Raw genomic sequence first — 21,178 nt, forward strand, 5'->3', positions numbered from 1 at the left:
TCCCATCCATCCTTTTTTGAGCATCCGAAGAGAACCTCGTACATTGTGCCCTAAGATCAGTTCAAATGGACTATACCCGGTAGACTCCTGCACAGTTTCTCTTATTGAAAACAGCAACAAAGGTAGTGATTCATCCCAGTCTGTAGGGAAATGCATGCAAAAAGTTCTCATCATGGTTTTTAACATGTGATGGAATCTTTCCAAGGCGCCTTGGGACTGAGGATGATAGGCAGTGGATAAGTTGTGGATTATCCCTAACCTAGGTAATGCTTCCCTAAATGCTTTGGCAGTGAAATTTGTACCTTGATCACTTTGAATAGTTTTAGGAATGCCAAAAGAAATAAATCTGGTTCAAGCCTTGAGAATGGCTTTAGTATTAATACTGCACATGGGAATTGCTTCTGGGTATCTAGTTACTCTCTCCATAATGGTAAATAAGTACTGATTTCCAGACTTTGACTTAGGTAGTGAACCTACACAATCTATAATTAATTTTGCAAAAGGTTCTCCATCAGCAGGTATAGGCTGGAGAGGTGCAGGTTAAATGGAATGTCCAGGTTTTCCTACTTGCTGACATTCTCGGCAACATCGGATACGATTCTTCACATCCTGCCTTAATTTTGGCCAATAGAATTCTTTTGTGATTCTATATAATGTTTTAGTAATTCCTAGGTGACGTCCTAATGAAGTATTATGAGCTACATTCAATATTTGAGGTCTAAACTTTGTTGGAACCACTAGCCTGTCTGACATTTGCCAGCCCTCTATCTCCTTACCAGTTTTAGTGCAGATCAAACAGCCGTTTTTAAGTTTATACTTGACTGGATGATCCGAAAAGGATTTACCCATAGAATAGATGCCCGAAAAGCGAAATTCAAAGAAGGGTCCTTTCGTTGTTCCTCCTGGAAGGACAGTCCCTCGGGCATGGAAACAGACATTGGCAATCCTGCAACCCTGGAATAGGAAGGCTTGATCTGGGTCTGTTCACTTAATTTACGAGGCTCTCGCCAGTTTTCCCAGTAAAACAAATTGGCTATTCTGAGATCAGAGTCATCCAAGGATAGGTCAGCATTCTCGCCAGACAACCCTTAGGATGTTGCCCGAGTTATGGCCAACACCGGAGAAGAATTAATCATTATGGGTTCAGGACATACATTAGCAGTGGTAATGTTATTATCCAGTAATAACATAGCATCTTTCATAGGAAATCCTGCGGATACACCTACAGTCAAGTATCCAGTGTAATATTTTCACTGTACATAGATTCTATGCAAGGGGACAGAAAAGATCGCTCCTCCAAATGCTTCTAGCAAAACAGAGGATTGTAATGAAGTGTGTTCAGAACGGGGAAGTACTCCCTCTCTTATAAGTGAGCAATATGCTCCAGTATCTCCACAGGTTCTGACTTCAGTTGATTTTGAGTCTTCCTGAAGGGAAATACAACTCTGACAGCAATGAGGAGCCATCCCTTTCTCTACTTCTTTCAGAGACATGTTACTAGGGACACTAGATTTTCCCAAATGATTTGGGTTTATGGGGGCAGTTGGGACGGATATGACCTACTTGGATGCAGAGAAAACAGATAACAGGCTTAACCTTAACTCCCTGCTGTCGTTGCAACTGGTGTCGCTCTGGCTGGTGTCACTCTAGATACTGTTGCCAAGTTGCACCATGTTGAGTGGGTTGTCACTCACCAGGTTGACCATCATTTGAGTAGCGTGGCTCACCAGGTGTCTTGGCTGACGTAGACGTTCTATCTCCGGCTGGCACTTCATCCTCCAAAGTTGACGATCTCTGTTCATGCCAGGCTGTTGAAAAGAGAGATGGGACCGCTCGGGCCAGAAGCAGTTGGTTTCAAAGGTATCAGCCAACCTGGCTGCCTCCAATGCAGTGGTTAAGACACGATCCTGCAGCAAGACTCTAACCTCTGGTCCCACAGACTCCAGCAAGTTGTCGACTAGGACAAGCTGCACGAGATCATCAAAGGTAGCAACACCACTTGCTTTATACCAGCTGGTAAAAGCTTTGGTCTGCAGTTGCACGAAATCCACCAGGGATTGACCAAGCTGTCGTCTGCCTAACTTGTATGACTTCCTATACTTAGCTGGGACGCATTGATATGCTCCCAGAACTGTGGTCTTCGCCACTTTATAATTGGAAAAATTAGTGTCATTTAACACTGACATAAATTCCTGTGCCTTACCAAACAATGCTGTGTGAACCAATGACGCCCAATGCTGTTCCGGCCACCTCAGGGCTCGAGCCTGATTTTCGAAAGTTTCGAAATATTGTTCTGGTTCTGCCTCACTGAAGCAGGGAACAAGCTATACTGCTTTTTTCATTTACAACTTGAGAAAACTACCTTCTTTTTCCTTATCAAACTCTTCCTTGGCATATGCCCTCTGTTCCCTAGTCTGCTCAAGATTGATTTTCGCCAACTCGAGAGCCAACGCAGCTGAGTCACTTTCGGACAACCCTGTTGCACGAAACTGACGATTTTGCTCAGTTGATATATTTTCCTCCTGCTAGAACATCGTGGTTTTATTCCTGGCTCCCGTAGAGGGAGGAGTTTAATGTGCAATCTCCTCTTCTCGAAGTTTGTTACTTATAAGAGTATGAAGCTGAGCAGCTGTTAGAGTGCGTTCGTAGTCAATGCAATGGAACGAGCAATTTGCCAACACTGCTGTAGGGAAAATTTAGACAAGTTTAATAAAGTGTATTCAGGCACCAGACATCTGACTCGTCTAGGCGGCATACCCCAACGTAACACGTTATTTGCAATTCACGCTTAGCTATGTCCAGTATGACTGCAGAATACTCAAATACAATAGCAAGGCTGATACACAATAGCAAAGCTGACTGCAAAATCTTAACACAACAGCAAGATTGACCATAGTGAAGCAAGCACAACGAACAAGCTAGTAGCGAGTTGTCAACGATCATACAATAGCAGGCTAACCATAAAACGCAAGGCTGACATACAAAGTTTCATAAAGCGTTGGCAAAGCTAAAGCAATGCAAGACAGCAAGATACATAAGTCCAGCTCCAGATCCTGGACAGACCCCCATATTGCAACCCAGGAATTCAAAGTCCTGTTATCCTGGGTGTACAGGGAGCAAAATAAACACAGCAGAAAAACTTTTGACTTATATTATCCTTCATCAAGTAAGAACAGAAGTATGTACACTATATACACTATGTACAACAATAGATATTAGTGCACTCCACGGTAAGCAAGGCAAAATAAAAGCCACTAGAGAGCAGATCGTGCTTCAACCAGCTCTAGAATGGGAATGACAAGGGCAAACAGGCGGGTGGTACCCACAACACTTCTGCGATTGCCAAAACCATCTTCTCATTGGCTTGAACCTGGGTACTGATTGAACGACGGGGCGCCATCATCCGATCCTTAGTACTGGTTCGCTGGTCGGGGGAGATAGCCTGTCAGTGAGGGTGTGTACATGCGCCGAATAAAGGTTACATACTCTTTGCATGCCACAGTCCTTTTACTTAACATATTGTCAGTAATTCTACCAATATTAATACAAACTATCACTTTCACCACTATCACCACTACCATCACCACTGCCACCACTGTGAACACCACTGTCAACACTATCAACACCATCACCACCACTGTCATGACCATCGGTGAGCAGATAGTGATCTTCGAATCGTCTAACAACTCAGGGGGGCAGTGACCCCCTACAGCTAGAATTGGAGAGGGTCAAGAGAGGGTCAAGAGGTGTGAAGAAATTTTCACCAGGAGGGGGGAGAGTATTAGCCCCTTCAGCCCCTTTCGGTCCCCTGAGGGACTCAGCCCTCCAGAGGGGCTGATAGTCTCTCTTGCTTTTTGATCAACAAGCTAATTTGTAACAGATGCTCTATCAGCGTGTGTCATAGTCATGCATCACTTCGCTGCAAGAGACCAGTGTTGCAACCAGTGTGGGTTAATGAGAGTAATTAATCTCTTACCGAGCAGGAAAATTAAGGAAAACCCTGCACCCACTTTAATTACAAATTGATTCTACCATAAACTACCGTCTATGCACAGACAACAATAAATCAAGCATCTTGTATTGCTTCCTGTTGCAGTTTGGCAAGGAAGGGGAAAATGTTGGAATCAGCACATCCTTTGTGAAAGTGCAGCAACGGCTGAGAGGGCATGCCTCAGGGTAGATTGCTATATGTACTTATGCAGCAAAGACTCGTGCTCCATGCTATAAGAGCAGACAAAGAAATATTGAATCGTGTGTTGCTGTACCTCAATGATAGTCTACATATTCCCAGTAGAAAGATTAGAGATGTGTGCAAGTTTCCCGACAGAGTGGAAAACAATGGAACATTCTTCAAAGGACACTTCTTCTATCAAGTCATCCATATCTGTCATAAATGCTCACACTACACGAGCAAGGTAGGTTTCAATCTCGCTTGTCAATTTTGGAAGCTGCAGTTTCTGATGATGCAAAGCAATTGAAACCGTCCTCTAGACGGCAGTAATGGGCGAGCCATCGAGCCCAAAACCCGTAAGTGGCTTCAGCTCTCATTTTCTGAGATGTGCTGAAATAACACCTCTTTGAGGTAACTGTACTTACCTTTATTTCTTTCACACAGCCCAAGGGAGTGGGCTTGAGAGCTCCGCAAGATAACGACTTCGGGGATGGCTAGAAGACGTGAACTTCATTCAAGCTAAGTACCTCTACAGTCCTTATCTTAATTGGTTTAGCTTGCCCAATTTCCCTAAAAAGCGGAATGGGGAGGATCACATTTATTGCAAACATTGCAGTCTATTTAAGCAGTTTTGAATTAGAGCGAGGTTACGTGTAGATAGGACGTGACCATCAACACATTCCAGTAGAACTGTGGCTGCCACTACTTTCCCGACACTTTCCAACAAACCCCCTCGATAATATTCATACTTACGTTTGATTACAAATACCTTTATTTAAAGATATCTTAAAAATATATATAATTAATTTCAGTCTGTGTTCAGTTAGCTATTACTAGTCTCATTTAAAGTGGAATGCATCAGGACATGAGAAATCAGTTTAATGACACAGTCACGTAGTGCTAGCCGGCATCCATGATTTACAGACACTGTCATCATTATTGCACCAATATAAGGGGCCTGCACAACACAAAGAGCATCCTATTACTAGACTTCCAGTCTTCTAGTCGGCAAGATTCTCCCCGATCTACGAGTGCGAGTGAGCGAAATCCCGCGGCAGAAACTACCTCAGATCACACATGTAGAATCGAATCATAAATTTTGTCAAATCGTGTGTCTCTGTGTTGCTTATTCGTGTTTGATCATTGGGGAGAACTGGAGCAAGATACAATGTCAGAACTATCACAGTTGTCTTTGCCAAGCTAACATTTTCCCTACCGTGGACAATACCCATAGATATAGTTCACGAGATGAACTCATGAACAAATGATGGCAGTAGAATGATGAAACAATTCGTAGTACCCTGCATGCTGAATTTAGCGAACAAGAACACTAGTGTCCAGCGAATAGTCCTGTGTGACTAAACATTTGGACATCATTCGAAGTAATGGTAGAGACATCCTCCCTTCAATCACGTCATCATTCTCGGTGTCATCATAGTTGGGTATGATACATACACCCAGGTAAATCTTCAATAAACCCTTTATTTTGCCATTCTGCTGCAGCATAAGGGAATATAGGTGAGGTTGATAAGACTGACCAATTAGATGCCTTTACGTACGGGCGACTGTCCAAACCCAGGTAAGACTCATCCACGATGTTCCAAGTGACAAACATGAAACAGAGGAATATATGTCTTTAGGCCGAGTGTTAACCCTTGTAATATCGGCTCTTCCCCCAGTTCCATGGGTACCATGATAACCAATATCGGAGGTGATCCTCAGACACGTGGATGCTGGGGGTCGGACCTGTCAACCAGTAAGATAAGTGCTTTGTCATGGTCATGTACAGTCTCTCATGCTTTCATCAATGAAAACTCCCATATTTGGTTCTTCGTGAACTAGATAAAGACCACATGTCTTTAAAGCTACAAGGTCGTTAACATATAATGTAGAATCCATGTCATAGTAAATGAAAATGAAGACCCAGCCGTCTCACAAGTCTAAGATTTTGATGTTCAAATTATAGACCATTTAGGTCTCATTATCTGTGTATATGTTCTACATATACATTATATATATATATATATTATTGTAACCGCGAACGAGTGGTATTTAATTAATAACAGCACTGCGACTAGCCAAGGACTCGAACCCATGTCGTTTTGGCCCACCATGGTGAACGAAAATCACATGACACTCTATCCTACAGGACCACTCAATCCATCAAGAATCACGCACCCAGCAGAGCTAGGTGTTTTACCGTGATCCGAGGACATACGGCATACACACCACCAGTTGACAGTAAAATGATTGTCACACCTAAACGTTCTCCCAAATGTATACTGTGAGATGAATCACACTGGGTGCAGTTTTGCAAACAATGGCCGTCAGTCGAGACGCGTATGAAACATGCTCAACAACTGTTAAGACACGGTAAGTGTTTAGGTGACAACAAGGGAAGTAAATAGTCACTGTACTATAAGTGCACAGGCCCATCCGCTGAGAAACAGGTGACATTCACAGAAAACGAGACTAACCAGGCTGAGATCTCATAAATCACACAAGACAAATGTAATTACTATGTTATCAAGGCTCTCAAAAGTCTTTCAAAGGAAGGACAGTGTTGCAGAAACTGAGTAAACTACAGCTCGACCTCGATGGCTTTTTCAAAGGAACTAGTGACAAGACATGCGACATAGCCAGATTTACTGTTCGTCTTGGAAAAAGAAAGAAAGATCATGGAAGCTATGGTGATGGATGATTTACCAACAACTGTGCACATCAGATAACTAAAGAACACATTAGCTGCTCTGCAGTCAGCCAAGGTCAAGCTGGCCTGTCCAAACTTACGGATGGAGAGCATCAGCCTGACTGATTTAATCATTAGAAGTGATTACTGTCATTCTTTTGTAAATAGTTTGGTAAGTCAACATGATATTCACTTACTGGCAACAGCTGGAGGCCACATGATCTGTGGTACAATTCCTAACCCCCAGGGTGGGACAAAAGCTGAAATTAATACAGTGGAGAATGTACTGATTACTAGAATCATCACTAGAATCCCACAACAGAAATTATCATTACTGGAAGAAATGAATGAACCAGATGATAAATTGTGGAACGTAGGTGCCATAGCTATTGATGTGAATAAACCAAGCCCAAAGAAATCTCAGACTTAAAAGGAATGCGAATACTTATAAGGAATACGAAGATAGTACTGGGTTAGGTTACCATGGAAATTAAATAAACCACATCTGCCTAGCAATTATCACATGGCTTTTGATCAAATGAAAGCACAAATATATGAGCTCAGAGAGAATCCAGAGCTCTTGATAACATACAAGAGCAACTGAGCAACTGAGCAACAGTTTCATTGAGGAAGTAGTCGAACACAATCTCGTTATCTGCTGTACGATGGGGGTAGTAAAGATTTCGCAACAATTCTTTATGTTGTATACAACTGCTGCACACGTGCCTGTCTAATCACAGGACCATCACTTACTGAGAAGCTTGGAGACGTGCTCGTAAAATTTCGTAAAAATCTCTATGCCTTTTTGGCTGATATTTCCAAGGCTTCTCTAAGGGTAAGCCTACAAGATTATACTCGATATTTATGGTCAATGGATTTACATAACCTTCAAAGTACTGTGAAAACATATCGTTTCAAGTCCGTCTTGTTTGGAGCAACATCCTCACCTAGACGCCACTTTTAATATAAATTTGAAGAAATCCGCAAGTCCCTTCAAAGACACTTTAAATAAAAGTTTAAATGTCGACAATCTTCAAGGAACTGGGAATAAACAGGAGGATTTGAAATCCTTATATATAGAAGCTAACAAGGAAATGGCAGGTGCAAATATGCCTCTGAGGATGTGGAATACTAATTCAACTAAATTAAGTGAACTTATTACAGATTTCCCTGAAGTTGACATTGCTGATTGACACAATATATTTAGACTCATTTGGAACACACAAATGATACTTACAGCCTCAAAGAAATAAAAAATAATAATTGTGATCCTCTAGGACTCGTCTCACCAATCACCATAAAAGGTAAAATGCTTGTGCAAGATGCATGGAAGCTCAAAATAGGTCGAGACGACAGCTTGTCTACTGAAATGAGTCACACATGGGATGAGATATCCACGGAAATTACACAGCTCCACCAAGTTAAATTTCCCAGACAAATAGGTCAAGTGGAAAATACATTTTCGTAATAGAGGTACACGTTACATGTGTTCTGTGATGCGTCAACCAGAGGTTATGGCACCATAACCTACATGAGTAATGCCGACGGAAATTTATTGATTACTTCCAAAGCCAGAGTGGCACCACTGAAAGTCAGAACAGTGCCACAGTTAGAATTGACAGCACTATGTAGGTACACAACTGGCTGTCTATCTTAACAAAGTACTCGATCACCTCACCAATGAAAAAAAAAACAAGATCTGAAGTGATAATGAAGCAGTTTCCCAGTGGTTAAGAAACAAGAGTAAACTGGTCTATGTACAAAATAGGGTAGCAGAAATAAGGTAGATGCAGAGACATGACCTCTTCCTACATGTCTCTACCAAGCAGAATCCAGCAGATATGTTGTTACGTGTTGTCCCACTGATGAATTTTGAGGATAAATTTTGATTCCACGGACCGAGGTGACTCCCTAATATAGATAACTGGCCTCAACAAAAGGCTCAAATTATGCCAGAATAAACAGTCTGCCTGAACACGGCAAAAATAACCTGAATAAATACAGCAAAGATAGTCATTGATGGATCGACTTACACCTCTTTGGGTAAACTCTTAGGAGTTTCAGGTCTGGTCTTCAGATTGTAGGTGCTCCACCACTTATATCCAGATAATGTTCTCCTTAACTCAACATACATGTTAGTGTCGCTGGTCTGTAGGACCAAGGAGAGATGTTAGCTGGGACCACCACCTTCAAGGTATATAATTTGCCTAGCAGTTTCTTCACCTCCTCCTAGATCACGTGCATAATCACTTGCTGGTGCACCCTGCCACTTCGGTTTGCTGGAAGCCTCTCTGTCTCCCATCTGAGTACGTTCCTGAATCATGAACTGACCTCGTCACATACTTTCTGGTCGCTCCCTGTGAGCTCCTCTCCTTCCTTCGTCAACATGATTTCCTGGTCCTTGTGGCTGTTTTCCTCCTGATGTGGCTGTACAACAACTTTGGGTCAGATTTGACTTTTGATGTTCATATTACCGAATAGGCAGAATGCTCTTAAATATTGGACTTTTACAAAATATTATACTGAATGTTAAATATTTGTTTAACTTTGGCAACGATGAAAAACAATTTTTTTGCCAAACCTAAACTAAAAACATCTAACCTAACTTAACCTAAGGTAATTTTCTTTAGTCAAGTTCCACTAAATATATCATAGCATTAGAAGTTAACCACCGTCGTTAGCTATTCTCTTCGCGCAAGTAGAAGTAGTTATGACTGGGTGTGTAGAATAAGGGAATACCTTTCTCAGATAGCATCGTCACCGAAATACATTTTCTCACTGACTTTTTTTTTTTTAATAGAGCTTTGTTGCTCAAAATTTTCATGTGGCTTGCATTTTTTTGGTTTTTGCCCACTAGGTTCTGTGTTAGCCACTCACTATCTGAGTTTGGCTTAATGCGCTTCCTACATTGATACAAAAAAAATTAATGACCCTGCTGAAAATTTTGATAATTTTCCTGTAATTTGAATGTAATAATTAATGGGGGATAATAGTGTTTGTAAAGTAGTGCAGGTGTAAAAAGGAGATAAGTTACATTAAGAATCATCAAATTCTTTATAATTTCCATATCTAATGTAATAAGTTAACAATGTAAAATGTGAAAATTTGACACGTGTAATAACTGGGTATCTTTATTATAGACGTTTCGCCATCCAGTGACTTTATCAGTAAAAATTCAAGGACATAACTGGAAGAGACAAGAACTATATACAAAAACTGAGATTATATAATCAGTCCCTCAGCCTTGGAGTTAGTGTGAAGAACACCGTAATTCTGAAGAATCTTCAGGACTCATAAGTAATGATACACATCGTTCAAGAAGGTGATCGTGAGTCTGGCCACATACTATACATTTAATTTGATTATCTGTGCATCTGCCAAACTTCAAGAAGTAATTTTAACCAAGGCTAAGGCTGTCTGTTATAACATCAGTCATACTGTTAACAATGCTATGTTGATCTGTAAGCATGCTTATCTACATTCACGTTATCGTAGTAAATAATAGATCTATTTTGATTTCTAACTGTATTTCTCTGGAATTCACTTTCGTTATTTACTTCTATATTAATATTCCTGATCCTAGATATAGATATATAAGTATTATATCCCTCTTTTTCTATCTGGATACTTTCTTTGGTTAACCTATCACCTTGATCAAAGAGTAATTCACTGTGTGGTGGCTTCCATAAAAATTGTACATTAATTCACTTTTCTCTTATTTTGGAGTATTACGTATTTTTGGGATATTCAATAAGCCTGTCGTAAGAGTCATTATGTGGGTCAATTGCTTCCAGTGACCCAGAAATTTCTTCTTGAGCAGTTGTTTTTGCAAGATATTTAGGAATGCGATTACTCATGGTAAGCGTCTGGGGAAAGTCTTTCAGACATGCTGTATTAAATGGAGGCGTGTAATTCTTTTATCTACAGAGATACAGTTCATGCAGGTTATATACGTATTTAAATAAGACTGCATATTTTCCTTAACCATTTAGATGTGTTTACTTCTAGACATTTAGTAAGATTTGCACTGACAGTGTCTGGTTCATTTATTAACATTTTAATACCAGGTACGGTATTCATCTCAACAATTCAATCAGTGATAACAGAAACACCAAGCTCCTTCCTCATATTAATGACCTACGTAGTTTTGGCCAACTAAGAATAATTATGAAAGCTTCGTTTTACATTAGTTTTAAGGATCTAATGTAGGCTATGTATATCATTATCACAATTCTCACATTATCACCATACTCTGGACTGTAGCCAGCAACAGGTCTGGAGAGCATGTAGCATGTTTGTGTATGGTGGATTTTTTGAAGGGTTCGTCTACAAATATATCTGTAAGATATAATGTCAATTACAGATTACTTGAGCTTCGTTAAGTGGCGTAGTTATACAACAAGGCAACTTACGGAACTTACCTGTCTTGGGGTTGTAGCTTCCCGGCTACATCACAAGCGCGACCCAGTCCAGCATCGTCCACATCGTTCAGTCCCAGCTCAACCTTGGGTAAATTGGGTAATGGCTCCAACTTATCCGGGGACACTTCTGCTGATACGTATACACCTGCAATGATGCAACATACTCTCAGCACCCAACATATCCAAATTTGAAGGATATTAGGGTCTCAAAACATGAAAGATCCCAAAGCCCAGATATGTGAGAGGAGGTGAGGCTGACAGTTCCATATGCAAAGGAACTAGGGCCTCAGGGTGTGAGGAAGCTCCATGGTCCCAAATTCTGAGGGGCTACATTGTTTCTACTTTTGAAAGGCTTCATTACCCGAATTTCTGAGTTTTCAGGATTGTCAGATGTGAGGGAACGGCAGAGTCTTCATGTGTGAAGACCTGGGGGTCGGGGTGAGGGGTTGAGAGTGCCGGATACCTTCAAGTGTCTGGGTGACCAGGGTCACCAGATGTCACCAGATGTTCAGTGTTACTGAAACTGCTTCTTTAGATGAAAATAAATGTTTTGTTATACTATCTATCTCGCCCGGCTTCGGCTGGGCTACAAGTATCTTTGGCAGGTTAAATCACCACCACCAGATGTACACCAAACGAAATGTAAACTTTGCCAGATGGACTATTGTCACACCCTGCGTCATTATGTACTGGAGTGCGATAAAATTAATGAATTCAGAGACAATTCACTCAGAAATGTTCAAGATATGTCAAAGAATTTTATCCACAGAGGTATATTACAAACTATTCTGGAAAAATACCCTGACTTTCCTCACTGTAAATAATGTATTACCAAGTGTGTGTGTGTGTGTGTGTGTGTGTGTGTGTGTGTCAGTATTGCTACTGAATTCCTACGTATAGGCTTGTATAGTTTACCTTACAAGTATGATTTGAAAAACGTTGTCAACAAAGGATCACATTGAACTGCATATGTGATTATGTTTCCATAGTTTACCTTAGTTCATATCATCCATATATATATATATATATATATATATATATATATATATATATATATATATATATATATATATATATATATATATATATATATATATATATGGGGGCTGGCATGCAAGACACAATGAGGTCAACGACATCATTAAGAGAACCCTTGCTACAGCTGGATGCCCTGCCGAGAGGGAGCCACGATCACTTGCAGCAAACAATACCCACAACCCAGCAAACCGCCCCGACGGGATCACCATCTATCCTTGGAAGAATGGCAAGCTCTTAGCATGGGACTATACCTGTGTGTCCACACTGGCTGACACCTATATCCATCACAGTGTGGGGCGACGGGGAGGAGCTGCTGACCACAGGGAGGAGTACAAGATCAGCAAGTACAGGGACATTAGCCAACAGTATCAATTTGTCCCAGTGGGATCAGAGACCTTGGGATCATGGGGAAAAAATGCCACACGTTTCCTTAAAGAATTGGGTTCCAGACTCATCGACACCACCAGGGACCCAAGGGCAGCCACTTTCATGTTCCAGCGCCTCAGCGTCGCCATCCAGAGGGGAAATGCTTGCTGCATACTTGGTTCACGTCCAGCCTCGGAGGAGCTGGAGGAAATTCATCATCTTTGATACATTGTGCCATTGTATTCATGTTTATGTTTTTTTCTGTAAATGTATTTTGTTTATTAATAAATGTTCACATAGAATATAAATATAGGGGGTGGTAGGAGAAGAAAATATTCAAACAGCTCCGGGGAGAACCTTGAGTTTTCCCTGAGGTACGTTTATTGTCTTCTCTGAGGATGAGGGTCCCCATTCCAGCTATAGAGGTGGTACTTCCCTATATATATAAAAAAAAAAAAAAATATATTATATATTATATATATATATATATATATATATATATATATATATATACATATACATATACATATATATATATACATATATATATACATACATATATATACACATATATATATACATACATATATATATATATATACAGTGGAGATGTCATGTCTGAGGGCAATGTGTGGTGTGAATATAATGCAGAGAATTCGTAGTTTGGAAGTTAGGAGGAGGTGCGGGATTACCAAAACTGTTGTCCAGAGGGCTGAGGAAGGGTTGTTGAGGTGGTTCGGACATGTAGAGAGAATGGAGCGAAACAGAATGACTTCAAGAGTGTATCAGTCTGTAGTGGAAGGAAGGCGGGGTAGGGGTCGGCCTAGGAAGGGTTGGAGGGAGGGGGTAAAGGAGGTTTTGTGTGCGAGGGGCTTGGACTTCCAGCAGGCATGCGTGAGCGTGTTTGATAGGAGTGAATGGAGACAAATGGTTTTTAATACTTGACGTGCTGTTGGAGTGTGAGCAAAGTAACATTTATGAAGGGATTCAGGGAAACCGGCAGGCCGGACTTGAGTCCTGGAGATGGGAAGTACAGTGCCTGCACTCTGAAGGAGGGGTGTTAATGTTGCAGTTTAAAAACTGTAGTGTAAAGCACACTTCTGGCAAGACAGTGATGGAGTGAATGATGGTGAAAGTTTTTCTTTTTCGGGCCACCCTGCCTTGGTGGGAATCGGCCGGTGTGATAATAAAAAAAAAATATATATATATATGATCCCTTGCCCTCAGATCCAGTATAGGCACAAGGCAAGAAAGGTAGGCCTTGGCTCCCCCTCAAGACTCTGCCAATATATGTGATATCGACAACCCAGCGAGTGTTTCCTTACCCCATCATCTCCTTCAAGTGCCCACCTTCACAATTGGTGACAGCGGTGACGTAAATTTAATATTTACGCAGATGTACGGAGATTAACTTTTACCAGCCGACGGATATTATGTGTTGACCGCATGGGAGCCTAGCTAGCCAGCTATCCCAACCCAGAACCCAGCCATCTAAGTACAAGCCTTGCCTGATAAGCCAGCTTCCCAACCTGCTGTGCTCACTGTTACAAGATTTCAAGCCACCCTAGCCTGTGCGAAAGGTTTAAGCCAGCAAGCTAACCCAGCTGACTAACCACAGTATTCGAGCAAGTCACGTGAGTTCCAGCCTTCACCATCGCTTTGTGCTCCCAGTTCCAAGCCATCCTGAGTGTTGTGGCATTTTTTTAAGCCGTTTGACTTAAAATATTCGCGTGCCTAGTGTGAGAGTGTGGGTGCCAGTCAGCTGTCCTGGGACACACCACTCACACAAGATAGTTTCTTCGTACCTGAGTGCCAATGTACAAAGCCTTCTGTGTGGGTTCCTCAAGATAAGCGCTTTGTTCACTGAGATTCTGTGTGTTGAGAGGAGTGCAAAGTGCCGACCGCCACCTACTACCATCCTCTATTCTCTACCACCAGTGTCCTCTGCATTCTACCCTACGTTGAGAGACATTTGCAAGTGTTTGAGACATTTTCTCAGTCTACAGTGAATTCTTAGTGACATTCAGTGACTTGTGATTACGGACTCAATGTTCATTAGATTCTGTTTGCAATAATTATTTTACCAGCATTCTCTTGTTGAATTTTCGTGTCTTATTTTATATATATGTTGTGTTCCTTATATCTCAAGTAAGAACTTTTTCTTTTCCTTGTTGTGCAATATAATTTTATGTTAATTCTCTAGACTGCCACAAGCATTATAAACTTATGGTTACACTTATCATTTATCTCTTGTGGGCAGTATTGCGCTCATTTCCCAGTCATTCATTCATTGAAGTATTTTATTAAGTTGTTTACCTTGTGTTCTGCTCCATATTTCAGTATAGTGCAATATTCAATTTTTCCCCAATATTGTACTTGCATCGTTAATTTTATTTTTTACTTTTCCCCAGCATTTTCCTTGTATTTTTCTTGCTGATTTTGTGTTACTAATTTTTTTCCCAGTGTGCTACGTTTCCCATTTTCATGTGTGTTTAAAATTCTTTTGTACTAATTATTGCTATTTAGCCAGTGTCTAATCTGTTCCACTTCCACAGACTATAGTGCCATTATCTTGTGTGCAAGTAAGAGATTTATTTCCATTTTTTGTCAACACAAGACCATATTGCAAGAAATTTATATCCTGGTATTGGGCATATTGATGTTTGTGATCCTGCACTACTCTATGTGATAACCTTTCTCTGTTCCGTATTTTATGTCCATTGATTTTTATTCGTATTTCTTTGAACAAATTCACTCTTAGTGTAATTTTAACTCCTTTTTAAAGTAAATTAAGAATTAAAGTGTTCAACCAGTTATTTCTTGGTAATTTTTTATTATTCTTCTAAGCTGTATTTCCCCGTGTGTGCAATTTTTATTGATTTATTGAATCATTCTGCAATGACCCTTGTGCAATTTGTTTTGCCGTGATTCATTTTTCTTTCATAATTCTTTATAGTTTTATTTTGTGCTATAATTTTTGATTGGTGAGTATTCATTAGTATTAATGTTAAGTATATTTCAGTGTTCTCAGTGCATAATACTTTAATATTTGTGTCCCTAATTTTTTTTTAGAGAATTGCTTTCCCAGTCTATTTTAATTTTGCACAAGATTTATTGATTCTATTTTATTATTTTGATTGAGTTATCATTTATTTTTGAATTTCTTTACTAACTTGAGAGCAAAGACAACTCACATTGCTATTAATTCAAATTAATGTAAGATTTCCCTTGAACATCAAAGTGTTATCCTATCTGTTGAGTGCCTTTATGTGAGTGTCTTGTACATTCTCATTACTTATACAGATTAGATAAGCATTTTCCTCCCATTTAAACCATATTGTGTCGTATATTCTCTTTGTTAATTTTGTCTCTTTAAATTCTCGTGTTCATTATTGCAAACATAGTGAATTCTGCCAGTCCAAGTATTAATGATTCAGTACAAAATACAATCAATCCCTTACTGAGTAAGAGATAGACTCAGACCTCGAGACTTCGGAACTTTACTCATGACCCTTATGATGCTCTGCCTCTGTTCAATGGGGATCCAGACAATCTGGAGGCTTGGTTTACTGCCGTTCGTGCTAGGGTGAATACCTCGGTGGATGGCCTTCCATCCGAGAACTGCATCTTTAGTATTGGTAAAGAAAGTCTAGTGCGATCACCAGCTGCTTTGAACGTCTCTAACTTGATCCAGATAAGTGACTTTGAGGACCTCACTACGTGGGCAGAGTATGAGCAATTGATACGTTACTATCTTAACCCAATGAGAGTGACTGATCCATACACTGTCCTTAGGGAACTAGTGTATACAATACCTAGACCAGAGGAATCAGACGCGTTTGCACTTTAATTAAAAAACTTCATGTCCTCATTCATTAAAACAGGGCAAAATTCCGCCTTCCTTCCAGATGAGGATAAACGATCGCTTGCGTCGATTGCCAAATTAGCGGCTTTTGGATCTATTAAGCAGTTAATGCTGCCTGCTTCCATGTATATGTATAACACCAGTCCTCTAACTGCCAAAGTGGCACCATTTGCAGCCCTTATTCACGTGCGTGAGTTATGTCCCATGGGAACCTTCCCCTACCTTAGGCCTACATCATCTGCTATGACCCATCCAGTACCACCTCTTGTTCGTACAACAGCAAAAACTTCCGATAGAAATCACTCACGGCCCTCATTCAAGGCTAGCATAACGAGCCATTATCCTCACAGTGCTCGTAGTGCTCGCAGTGATTACAGTAACCATGCCAGGAGAACTTGCTGTAAGTATGGTTACAAAGGCCACATTGCAGTTAATTGTCCAGATAGTCACCCTAAGAGGCGCCGTACTAATGATGATGAGCACCAATCCGATTTACCATACTGTACTTATTATAGAATAAATGGCCATGACACATCTGAATGCAATGCGCTCTATAACCTGAGGTACTCTCGATCTTTCTGTGGTCGTTCCTTCCGCAGAACCAGGAGAGGAAATAGTGGCCGTGGTTCTCAGACTAACCAGAACCAGACTCAGTGGTGACAGTAGGCGATAATGAGTACACCATCTCAGTAATTCTTTCGATGCCTTAAGCACTCTCGAGAATGAAGATCTCGTTGATGTTGCTTCACACGTCTCGGACGATGTGAATGCAGTGGATGAGGATGCAGTGGAGCGAACCTTCTCTGATGACAACCCTCCTTTGTGTTTGCAGATTACTTCCAACACAGAGATAGGTCCCTTAGTACAAGCGTCTGTTTGTCAGGAGCCCGTTCATCTGTTCATGGACTCTGTTGCACAATTCAACATTATCAGGTCTAGTTTGTTTAAGGATAAGCGGTTACGACATGTCCTTCTCGTAGAACCAACTTCTGTAGCCTCCCTTAGTGGAGTATCTGGTTCTCACCTGCATGTCCAAGGAAAGACTTCCCTCACCTTTTCTATCTAAGGTAGAGACTTTAATGCTTCTTTCCTTGTTGTCGACCAGATTAGTTTCCCTGGTGATCTTCTCCTGGGATTTGCTTCCATGAGAGATTTACGCATTGTGCTTGATCCTTACCGATGGCATGCCCAAATTGATGACCTGATTGTACCATTTTGGGGTTACCAGCTTGGATCCGAGATCTGCCATACTGCCGCAGAGTACGAAGTTCAAATTAAGTCCTTACGATCCAGTGCATTTTCCAGTAGCGTACCCAAGCGATCAGGCACTGGTAATTCTGTCACTCCTGTCTGTGTTCCACCTACAACTTACGGCATGCATGATAGTGTCCAGTTGCCTAAGATGTCCTAGGAACCTCAGACTACCTTGAATGCAGCCTATCCCTGCAATGTCTGCTAGAGCAAGTAGTACAGTGGATCCTCAAATATCAAATTTAATCCGTTCCAGGAGTTCTAAATTCGAAAAGTCTGAAAAGCGAAGCAATATTTCCCATAAGAAATAAGGGAAATACGATTAATCCGTTCCAGAAACCCAAAAATATTTACAAAAATATTACATTTTGTAAAGATTAATTATAGCTTTACATACACACAACAAATATAGTGTTTAATTATGTATTAATAAATTTAAATAAACATAAAATAACATTTTACTTACCTTTATTGAAGATTGGTGATGGCATCTGGAAGATAGGGAGGAGGAGAGAGGGAGTTGGAGTTAGTGTTTGAAAGGAGAATCCCCCTCCATGAGGACTTCAGGAATCAAAGCCCTCTCTGGGGTTACTTCCCTTCTCTGTCTTTTAATGCCACTAGGACCAACGTGAGAGTCACTGGACCCCTGTCTCACAAAATAATTGTCCAAAGTCCTATGTTTCTGGTGCCTCTTTAAGATTTCCCTAAAATGGGACATGGTTCTGCCACTGAACCTGCTGCAAAGATGGCTTGTTTCAGCTTGCTCAGGGTGGTACTTCTCCACAAACATTTGGACATCATTCCACTTCTGTATTATTTCCTTCTTCATATCTATGATGTTTCTCACTTTCTTTACCACAGGGGTGCCACTAGTAAGTTTCATTGCTCCCATTGTAGCTTATTTCACAGTCCCACAAGCACTAAACGCAATGAAATAATCGTAAAATGTTTGAATAAGATCGCAGGTTAGTGTTACTCAAGCATCAACAAAACCAGACTGGCTCATGGCGCCTGTGCGGGGACATGGACAGAGTGGGCTGCCGGACAGGTCTGGTACCCGGCAGTTCGAAAATAGGGGCGAGTTCGAGAATAGGGACAAAGTTGGTTCGAAAAAAGGGTAATTTTTTCGAAGAGTTCGATAAGCGATGCATTCGAAATTTGAGGTTCCACCGCAGTTCCTCCACAGGGGACGCCTTGTCGGAAAATGACCACTTGCAATGTGTAATGCCATCTCTTGTTGATGTCACAGGCCGTCTACAGAAAGACATCTCTGTCATGGCTAGTGCCCTCACTAGAGTGTTGTACCGCATGCTCCAGACGGTGATAACATCGTGGTTGACAGTGATTCCTGCAAGGTTAAGAGTTTGTTCGTCGAGCCATCCTTACATGTTGCATGGGATAGTAAGATCCATCTCTTCCTTGCTAACACTGGTCACAGTGTTCGACTCAGACCGAATACCAATATTGTAGACCATGTGAATTATCCTTACCCTGTGTGTGCAGAAGATGATTTGCCACCTGACCAGTGGGTCAGTGCTATTTCAGCTGGGGAGAGCACATCCACTCCACTGGACCAGTCTACCCTAGCAATTGAAGAAAAAGACTTAGCTCCTACTGACTTCCCAGATGAGGTCAAGCACTTGTTGAGTCTGTTGAACAAACACCATAAAGCCATTTCCTTACCAGGTGAAAAGATGAGTTTAACGAACTTATTATCCCATCGTATCCCACTGGAACCTGGTGCCAGACCTATTTATATACCTCCATACAGAATGCCTCATTCAAAGTCGCTGTTGCAGAAGAGTTGATCAATCAGATGCTTGATGAAGGTGTTATTGCACTTAGCAATTCTCTCTAGAATGCGCCCTTAATCCTGGTACCTAAGAAGGATGGTACTTGGTGCCCAGTGATTGATTTTAGGAAGTTAAATGCGAAAACAATTTCAGAATGCTTCCCACTTCCTGTACTTGGTGACCTTTTATGCAACATCGGAGATAACAAAGTTTTTTCGCCCCTAGACTTGTTACAAGGGTTCTGGCAAGTCTCTTTCCATGAGGACAGCCAAGAACTAACAGCATTTTCCACTCATACTGGTCATTATCACTTCTTCCATATAGCATTCGGATTATGCTCCTCACCTATCACATTCTCGAGGCTAATGACCAACATCTTAAGAGGCCTCATAGGCAACGCACTTATGGTGTACCTAGATGAAGTAATCGTCAAGTCCGAGGACGTGGACAAGAATTTGGAAAGACTGGATATGGTGCTGAATAAACTGGAAGAAGCTAATTTGAAGATCAAAGTATCAAAGTGCCAGTTTTTCAGATCAGAGATCAAGTTTCCTGGTCACGTAGTCACTCCTAGAGGGGTTACGACTGACCAAAGTAAAGTTTCTGCTGTGTCAAATTTTCCATCTCCCAAAACTGCTGATCGCATAAAATCTTCTGTGGGCTCAGCAGATTTCTATAGATCATTCATAGCCAATTTTTCTTCCAAAGCAGCTCTAACTCTGTTGCATAAGAAAGATACTCCTTTCATTTGGACCTTCCATCAAGAAAGAGCATTCCAAACTCTAAAAGTTAAGTTCTGCTCCAATCTTGAAATTCCCAGATTTTCTTAAAACTTTCTACCTGACAACTTATGCTAGTTCAATTGGCATAGGTGCCGTACTAGCTCAGAAGACTGATGGCAAGTACAATGAAGTCGTGTCCTCACGAAGAAGGAAAGAAATTATGCATTCACTGAACAAGAAGCCTTTGCCATAGTGTGGTCTTTGAAGCACTTCCGAGACATATATCAGTACCCTGTCCATGTCTTGACAGATCATGCCCCACTGATTCCTTTGTTCCAGAACAAACAACTTACTGGAAGATTAGCCAGGTGGTCCTTGACCATCCAAGAGTTCAACCCCACCTTTGAACACTTGTCTGGCAGATCAAATGTAGCTGCAGATATGTTTGCATAGTAACCGCTGATCCCCCATTAAGTGCCGAAGAGGTAAAGAATGCTTAAAAAACAGATCCCTTGTGGTCTGGTGTGATACGATTCCTGCTCCAGGAAGATCTTATTCTGACTGTGAAGTCACCAGCACCAATCATTGACTTTATCATGACCCATGAATTACTGTATCGAACAGCAGAGTTGGGTACTCCAAGCAGAAAGGTATACCAGTTAGTAATTCCACAGTCACTAGTGAATGTAGGCCTACAGCTAGTTCATGATGCACCAGGTGTTGCACACCCTGGTATGGATCGCTCTATGAAACAAGCCAGAATTAAATATTTTTGGCCACTTATGGCTACTGCCATCTCCGAGTATGTCAAGAGAGGTAGTGCATGTATGCAGCATGAAGGAAATGTTAATAGCCCTAATTC

The 21,178-nt window shown here is 41.1% G+C and overlaps 1 protein-coding gene across 2 annotated transcripts in view; it reads right to left on the reverse strand.

Annotated features, from left to right (window-relative positions):
* Window positions 1-11,032: 11,032 nt before the first annotated feature.
* LOC128696863 (uncharacterized) overlaps window positions 11,033-21,178 on the reverse strand; it is a 167,915-nt gene continuing 157,769 nt past the window's right edge. For both annotated transcript variants that reach the window (XM_053788293.2, XM_070096219.1), the window contains exon 4: window positions 11,033-11,426. In XM_053788293.2, coding sequence (XP_053644268.2) covers window positions 11,278-11,426 — 149 coding nt within the window. In that variant the 3' untranslated portion in view covers window positions 11,033-11,277. The remainder of the gene's footprint in view (window positions 11,427-21,178) is intronic.

Source organism: Cherax quadricarinatus, chromosome 52 (genome assembly GCF_038502225.1).
Source record: "Cherax quadricarinatus isolate ZL_2023a chromosome 52, ASM3850222v1, whole genome shotgun sequence".
In the NCBI taxonomy this organism is placed as follows: Eukaryota; Metazoa; Arthropoda; class Malacostraca; order Decapoda; family Parastacidae; genus Cherax; species Cherax quadricarinatus.